At 40.3% G+C, this 8,129-nt stretch overlaps 3 protein-coding genes across 10 annotated transcripts in view; 1 reads left to right on the top strand and 2 right to left on the bottom strand.

Moving 5' to 3' along the window:
- LOC125297247 (NACHT, LRR and PYD domains-containing protein 12-like) overlaps nt 1-8,129 on the bottom strand; it is a gene marked incomplete in the record, with an annotated part of 868,465 nt that overhangs the window by 99,152 nt on the left and 761,184 nt on the right.
- LOC125297245 (NACHT, LRR and PYD domains-containing protein 12-like) overlaps nt 1-8,129 on the top strand; it is a 666,703-nt gene that overhangs the window by 38,290 nt on the left and 620,284 nt on the right. The gene's annotated exons all lie outside the window — the stretch shown is intronic.
- LOC125297278 (NLR family CARD domain-containing protein 3-like) lies at nt 1,997-7,155 on the bottom strand. The gene is made up of 3 exons (XM_048247548.1): nt 6,854-7,155; nt 4,280-6,125; nt 1,997-2,713 (listed from the first exon to the last, which is right to left on the bottom strand). The coding sequence occupies exons 1-3, from the start codon at nt 6,939-6,941 to the stop codon at nt 2,518-2,520; spliced, it is 2,130 nt and encodes a 709-aa protein (XP_048103505.1). The 5' UTR covers nt 6,942-7,155; the 3' UTR covers nt 1,997-2,517.

Raw genomic sequence — 8,129 nt, 5'->3', positions numbered from 1 at the left:
AAATTAGTCCTTTCAGTATACTAAGTCCTTCCTTAGTATTTTCAGTGTAATTGTACTACTAAGGTCTTTGGTCATTGTAAGGGCCCTCTATTATGCTAGGCTATATCGTTTTCAAGACAACAGGCTACCCATATCTATTATGCTAGGCTATATCGTTTTCAAGACAACAGGCTACCCATATCTATTATGCGTTAACTCATTGAATGCCAAGTTGTTTTGGAGCTTTGTCCTAGAGTGCCAGCAATCTAGACCATTGTTGATGATTTTTGTACAGCCACAGCATATTCTGTGTTATAGCTATGAACACATACAATAGCTTGATTAAAAGGTGAGGCTTTAAGCTCTCGGTGGGTGCAAACCGTGTATTTCTACACACCTCTGTTCCTGAGAAATCCCAAGCTAAACAGTGGCTTGTTTTCATCAAAATCGCTGTTTTTTTTTCTAGAAATGGAGATATAACGTCTTTCATGAAATATGAAGTGTTGCCTGTTACTTACTTGTGTAAACGTTCCGGGAAGTGATCAGCGAGACCTGGCGAGACTGCCACCTAGTGATAGACCCATGAAAATGGCCTGGTTTTGACCTGACGTGCATGCGTCACTGATTCAACCCAAAGCGGCAACCGAGTTATGATAAAATGTCCAGATTGTGCGTTTTCATGAGTTTCACGATTGTCATATATTTCATTTCAATTCATCACAGAGTTCCCAAAATCACATATAAGGTGTGTTAGAGTGTCTAGTTTCGTAATTTAAAAAAAAAAGCTAAAAACGTAATATTACGTTTTTGGCACTCAATGAGTTAAACACAAAAAAGTAAAAATGAGGTGTTGTAATCGCCGGTATCTGTGACCAAACATAGTCAAAACTGCACAAAATTGGAAGTGTAGGATCATTATGACACCCTCTGAATGCACGCCAAGTTTCGTGGAATTCCGTTCATGGGGAGCCACACAATAAATTAATTTATGTTACTATACACCAACTGGCCTGTAGGTGGCCGGAGACAGTTTTCTGTGAATATCTCGAAAACCGTAGGGCCATTACCACTTATTTCATGTATAGCGCCCCCTAGTTAAAAATTAAAAAGCAAAACATTAGGTGTTTTCATCACAATATCTCTGGCTGACATGGTCAAAACTGCACGAAATTGAAAGTGTAGGATCATTATGACACCCTCCGAATGCATGCCAAGTTTCGTGGACTTTCGTTCATGGGGGGCCTTACAATAAAATAATTTATGTGTACATTTAGTGACCGTACACCAACAAGGATTCCCGGGACACTGAAAGACTGGGGTACACGAAACTTGGTGGGCATGTAACCCCACATGGATAGCATGGAACCATCGTTTTTCGTTTTGATCTGTAGCCCCCCCGCTGGACTGGACCCCCCGAAAGGAGGGTAGGGCCTAGGATGACTTTTTTGCGTATGTTTGCCTCCAGGGGTCATGTAAACCCATTCCATATGCACACATGTGCATAAACAGATACACACGCACACACATACATTCAGAGTAATCCTATGTATGACACATACTCACACAGTAGACATATATACGCATGCATGCACATGCACACACACAGGCACATAAACAGGCAAACACACAAGCACATGCACATGCACGCACACACACCCACCCACACACCCATAAACATGAACATGTACACGCACACATCCACACAATTCAAGAATTTCTCAGAATTATGAACAGGCAAGATGGGGGTGGGGTTGTATAAAATGTATATTACATGTGAAATCTATGAACTAATCATATTTTGGTACTTGTTGTCTAGCAGATACCAGTGAGAATTGAGTGTGCATAATGCAATTCAGTGAGACAGTTAGAATCATATATGCCTTTCAGCGTGACTTATTTTTGTGGAAAACATGTGCTTGACTGGGCGGCGGTCATATTTTGTACCGCTCTGCGGTACACCTAGTTACTATATATTTTTAGGGGGCTTTTGATCATCTTAGGGTGGCTTCAGCCCCCCAAAATAGGTCTAACGACGTCCTTGTGTGAAATGATGGTTAGGTGGTGGGGAAAGCTGTCTGTGGTGGAGTTCTCACTCTTGAAAACCTGGGAAAGTCTGATGTAACGTAAATTCTTTGTGACTTTGGCATATAGGCCTAATGAGACATATCTCATATACAATATCATACAATACAATATCATACATTGTGTCAGCCTTTTCTGCTTGTCATTCTACTTATGACATCGCTGACATCGGAACCCTATAAAAAGCCGTTATTTAATTGGTCAGGAACTCTATTGCATACGAAATTTCACATCAAACGAGACAGTTTCGAATGTTTTTTTTTTTATTATTGCATTTTTTTTTTCATTTTCATTTCGTCCTCAGTGAGTACAGACTAATTAGAATAACTGTGTTTATTAACCTGCTTAATTTTGTGTGAATTTCATCCGAAAACTGAACTTGGTGTGGACAGTCCTTAAGACACATAAAACACCAACCAAACCATAATGTGCCACACTAGTCCTAATAATAATCCTTTACAAAGACATGTCTAACACCAACCTTAATGTCTGCAGTTTGCAGTTAGGACTAGACAGTCCCTTAGAGAGAAGCTGAACTCCAGAATCCCCCAGGTCATTGTGATTCAGGTCCAGCTCTGTCAGGGAGTTTGGTGACTGTAGAACAGCAGCCACAATTCCACAGGACTTCTCTGAGAGTTTGCATTCAGCAAGTCTGCATAACAACACAAATAAAGACAAAATATTGCAGAGATGGATAAATGTAACAATGTGCCCCGATAAATCAACACAATCAAGTGATCTTTCGCAGATCATTCCCATGCCAAATCACATACACATACATAAACACATACACATATACACATACACACACACACACACATACAATGAGACCCGACAAGACTTCCAATGTACATGTACTTGTACCTGGGCAAAATGGTAAATAAAGATGAACAGAACTGAAGTGTTTACACACATAATGTTGTAAGAGGACAATTGTATACATATAAGCAATTTATTTATGCCACACCATCAACCACAATCCTGTAATGAAGATGGAATTTCCCACTTCATAACATCAAAATACATCAAGTGTACACCATCGTGCATTTTTAAAACAGTAAAGATACTTGTTTTTAATTTAACAAACTGTTATAAAATGGGTATTACACATCAATACAGCTTAGAAGAAGTTGAGAGGACTTCTAACTCACTAAGACCTATTCACAAACAATCCTAAGCCGCTTTGTGTGGCATTTCACGTCACGTTGCGATGTTACTCTCAATCACGAGGGGATAATTGTGCATTGTACGCCTAAAAACTTTTACCTAGGAGTTTTCTCTTAAAAGTTATTCACAAAGGCTTTCAGACCTACTCGTACTAAGGAAAAGTCTTAACTCTAGCTCTGTTGCTATGGTTGACATCATTACTCATGCACGAGCTTGATTGAAGTGATCATCTTGATTGGCAGATGATTATAACGCGGGAATGATGGTAAGAACCTCCCCTATGATGATGAGTGACAGGTGACAGGTCTTTGCTGGTGAGAATGCGTGCACTACACAAGTGCTGTGAAGGATGCACGATGATTAATAAATGGCCTAAATGAATAAAGAGTAAGACAAAACAAATAGCCTAGTAGCATAATGAAATACAGTAGGCCTATCTTTGCAGTTTGAAGCAGTATCTTTGCAACAGGTTTTAAAGGAATCTTTAAGAAGACACATAGGCCTACATTGGCAAAGAGGAGAAACAATTTGATTCACAATAAAACGTTAAAATGTAAAACATTTAGTTTACATGCAATGAATGGTTTCGGTTGTTGGTGACATTATTGCATCCCTTAATTACAATGCACAATTATTCCCTCACGATTGACAGCTCCTGGAACCGCATGTTCATTTCAAAACATCGGCATCGTGACGTGAAATGCCACAAAAAGCGTCCTAGGATTGTTTGAAAGATAGGAGTCCTCTCGACTTTATTTAAGCTGTCCCAGACTTAGGTGCTACTTTTAGGGCTCAAATGCTTTGTGAGTTACTTAAAGGAGTCCTAAAGTTACGAGTGACACACCCATTATTTTTAGGAGTTTCTCCTAAATTCGGCAGTTAAGAGCTACTTTTAGCTTTAAAATTCTTTGCGAATACGGGCCCTGGAAAAGATCCCATTGACGCCTGTCAAAAAACAGGTTGTCTGGGTTCACCCCAGCTAGTAGTAGACTAGTGACTTAACATTATATTTAGTCGCTATAGTTAGCACAGTCTCTCCATCAGGACTCACCGTGCCTTTCTGCAGTACCTCACAGCTGGGAGCAGTCTCCTGCGTCCCTCATCTGATGTGTTGTATTTCTTCAGGTCAAACTCTTCCAGCACATCCTCAGACATCAGAAGCATGTGGGCGAGTGCTGAACAGTGGGCAGGAGACAACTTCTGTTTGATGTTCTTTGGTGATGATAAGTATGTCTGAATTTCATTGTGCATGGAATCATCCTTCATTTCAAATAAGCAGTGGAAAAGATTGATGCATCGTTCAGGAGAGAGACCTTCTCTGTTGAGCTTCTTCATGTACTGACATGTTTGCTTGATGCTTTTTGAGCTGTTGTGTGTGCGGCTCAGTAGACCTTGCAGAAGTCTGTGATTGCTCTCCAGAGAAATGCCCATAAGGAAGCGAAGGAAGAGATCCAGGTGTCCGTTCTGGCTTTCCAAAGCCTTATCAACTGCACTCTTAAGTAAAACATGTAAATTGTCTTTTAATCCTAGTGCTGATTGAAGAGAAGATAACATTGATGGATTGAGTTCATCTCTACACTCATCACTGATGAGGGATTTCAGAGCTTCAAGGTTCTTAGCCAAATACGAGTGAAACACAAACACAGCTGCCAGAAACTCCTGGACACTAAGATGCACAAAGCAGTAGACCTTCTTCTGTTGAGATTCCACAGATTCAGTCTTGAAGATCTCAGTGCACATGCCAGAATACACTGATGCTTCACTGACATCAATGCCACACTCTTTCAGGTCTTCCTCATAAAACATGAGGTTGCCATTCTCTAGATTCTTGAAAGCCAGTTCTGACAGCTTCAGTAGAATTTTTCTCTGAGATTTCAGAAGTTTCTTTGTATCTGTTTCAGGTCCACTCTGATACTTCTGATCCTTTCTTGTGGTCTGGATGAGCAAGAAGTGTATGAACATTTCAGTCAGCGTTTTGGGAATGTCTTCAATGTTTTTCCTTTCCAGCATCTGCTGAAGTACAGTGGCTGCAATCCAACAGAAGACTGGAATGTGGCACATAATGTGGAGACTCCTGGATGCCTTAATGTGGGAGATGATTCTGTTGGCCTGACTCTTGTCACTGATTCTCTTCCTGAAGTATTCTTCCTTCTGTGGGTCATTGAAGCCTCGTACTTCTGTTACCTGGTCGATGTATTGAGCAGGAATCTGACTGGCTGCTGCTGGTCGTGAGGTTATCCAGATGAGTGCAGAGGGAAGCAGAGTTCCCTGAATGAGGCTCGTCATCAGAACATCCACTGATGATGTTTGTTTCACATCAGACAACTTACTGTTCTGTTCCAGATCCAGAGTCAACCGACTCTCATCCAAACCATCAAAGATGAACACAACCTGACAGTCTTTGTATTCCTCACCATCATTCAGCTTTTTCAGCTCAGGGTGGAAGTCCAGCAGGAGCCTGTGAAGACTGTACTGATCACCCTTGACTAAATTCAGCTCACGGAAAGAAAGGGGGAGCATAAAATCTACATCCTTATTGGCTACCCCATCTGTCCAATCAAGAATGAACTTTTGCACTGAGACTGTTTTTCCAATGCCAGCAACACCTTTGGTCATCACAGTTCTGATGTGCTTCTTCTGTCCAGGTAAGGGCTTGAAGATGTCATTGCAGTCGATTGGTGTGTCTTCTGTGGATTGAGATCTGGATGCTGACTCTACCTGCCAAACCTCATGCTCCTTATTCACCCCTTCACTCTCTCCCTCTGTGATGTAGAGCTCTGTGTAGATCTTATTGAGGAGAATCTCAGCTCCTGGTTTGATGATGCCTTCAGATATGTTCTCAAACCTCCTCTTCAGACTGACTTTGTGATTCTCTATAACTCTCCTCATGTCCTCATCTGTTTACAAATGACAACATTTGAAAATTACAATTGTTCAGTTTGAAAACATTACTTTACTTCTCAGAAAACTATTAAATCAATACAAAGTTTAAAATGCAGTGTTTAATCCCTGCACTGTTTACTTTTGCACTACCACTATTGCACAAACTCGACCATAGCCTATTAACATGGTCAATGCATTACATCAGTGGTTCTCAAATGGGGGTACGCGTACCCCTGGGGGTACGTGAAGACATTCCAGGGGGTACGTGAGATTTTATAATACACATATATTTAAAAAGTAGAATCCATGCAAAAATACTTTAAAAACAATAATAAATATTTCAGGAAAATATAAGTTCATAAAATGAATTTTATATTTCAGTAGGCTACTGAAATATAACATTGCTCTGTTTTAAGTCTTTTTTTCTCAACTAAAAATGCTTTGCGCTGGTTAGGGGGTACTTGGCTGAAAAAATATTTCACAGGGGGTACATCACTGAAAAAAGGTTGAGAACCACTGCATTACATGGTCAGTCCATACCAGACCTTTGTAATCACTTCAATCGCTCTTTAATTTTTACATTTCTGTGAGTGATTTTTATGTATGTGAGATATACTGTATGTGTGTATGTATGTTTGTTGTGTTATGGTTGTATAAGCTACTGGATGTCTAAAATTTAACCCCAAAATGAATAAAGTATTGATCTCTCTAAAAAGCCAAAATGTCCCAAATGTATACTCACCTAGTTCCCTCTTTCTGCCTGGTGTATGTTCAGTGTGCAGGTGTCTTCTGCTGTTGATCAGGCCTGTGTGTTCACCCTGTGTGCTCATATCTGTGTGTTCATCCAGAGGAGGCTGTAGAGGAGGTTGGGTTCTGCATGTCTTGCCACACTGGGGACAGGCTTGGTCTCCTGGTAGTCCAGGCTGCTCCCAGTCGCTGCTGATGCACTGCCTGCAGAAACTGTGCCCACAGGTGGTGATGACTGGGTCCCTCAGTACCTGCTCACACACTCCACACCTGGACTGATTCTGGGTCAGATCAGCACTTAATCTGCAAAAACATCAGACAAACAATACTTGGACTAATTGCTCCTCAGACAATCTACTGATTAAAATGTGTAATATGCATTATTCTATTCTATTCTGAAAACAGATTCAAGTACAGATTCACAGATTTAAAGGATCCATTCCACAAAAGACAGACATACCAGACCTACTACTACTGCTAATATTGAATAATAAAGAAACTAGAACTGGAATTTGTTGAAATGTCATTATACTAATTTGTACACTTTACTAATTTGTACATCATTTACACAGAATCTAATAATTTGAATGCATTGCAAGACTCACTGTCCACTACAATCTATAATATACAGTATAATCACAACCGACCAACACTATGCCCATATTTTAAACCATTCCAATTGTACTTCCACTAGGTGGTTTGTGTGTGTGTTTCACCTCCTGTGAGAATGTGTGTGTGTGTGTGTGTGTGTGAGTGTGTGTTTCACCTCATGTGAGTGTGTGTGTGTGTGTGTGTGTGTGTGTGTGAGTGTGTGTGTGTGAGTGTGTGTTTCACCTCCTGTGAGAATGTGTGTGTGTGTGTGTGTGTGTATGTGTGTGTGTGTGTATGTATGTGTGAGTGTGAGTGTGAGTGTGTGAGAATGTGTGTGAGTGTGTGTGTGTGTGTGTGTGAGTGTGTGTGAGTGTGTGTTTCACCTCCTGTGAGAATGTGTGTGTGAGTGTGTGTGTGTGTGTGTGTGTGTGTGTGTGAGTGTGTGTGTGTGAGTGTGTGTTTCACCTCCTGTGAGAATGTGTGTGTGAGTGTCAAGTCAAGTCAAGTTTATTTATATAGCACATTTCATACACAGAGGTCATTCAATGTGCTTTACATAAACAAAACCAAACGATAATAACAAATAAAAGCATAGAAGGGCAATATAGTCAAAGAATAGTTAAAAAAGGTAAAGATCATAATAAAAAGAAAACATAAAACACAAGGTAAAACAAAAAATA

The sequence above is a fragment of the Alosa alosa genome, chromosome 7, assembly GCF_017589495.1.
Source record: "Alosa alosa isolate M-15738 ecotype Scorff River chromosome 7, AALO_Geno_1.1, whole genome shotgun sequence".
Classification (NCBI taxonomy): Eukaryota; Metazoa; Chordata; class Actinopteri; order Clupeiformes; family Clupeidae; genus Alosa; species Alosa alosa.
This window is presented reverse-complemented; position numbering and strand designations above follow the sequence as displayed.

What these genes read in the sequence shown, in the direction of transcription:
- LOC125297278 (XM_048247548.1), bottom strand. Translation starts at nt 6,941, where the DNA reads ATGAGCACACAGGGTGAACACACAGGCCTGATCAACAGCAGAAGACAC. An exon ending in AGGCAGAAAGAGGGAACTAG is followed by an intron (nt 6,126 to 6,853) that starts GTGAGTATACAT and finishes ATTTGTAAACAG; the next exon opens with ATGAGGACATGAGGAGAGTT. An exon ending in AGGTACTGCAGAAAGGCACG is followed by an intron (nt 2,714 to 4,279) that starts GTGAGTCCTGAT and finishes GTTGTTATGCAG; the next exon opens with ACTTGCTGAATGCAAACTCT.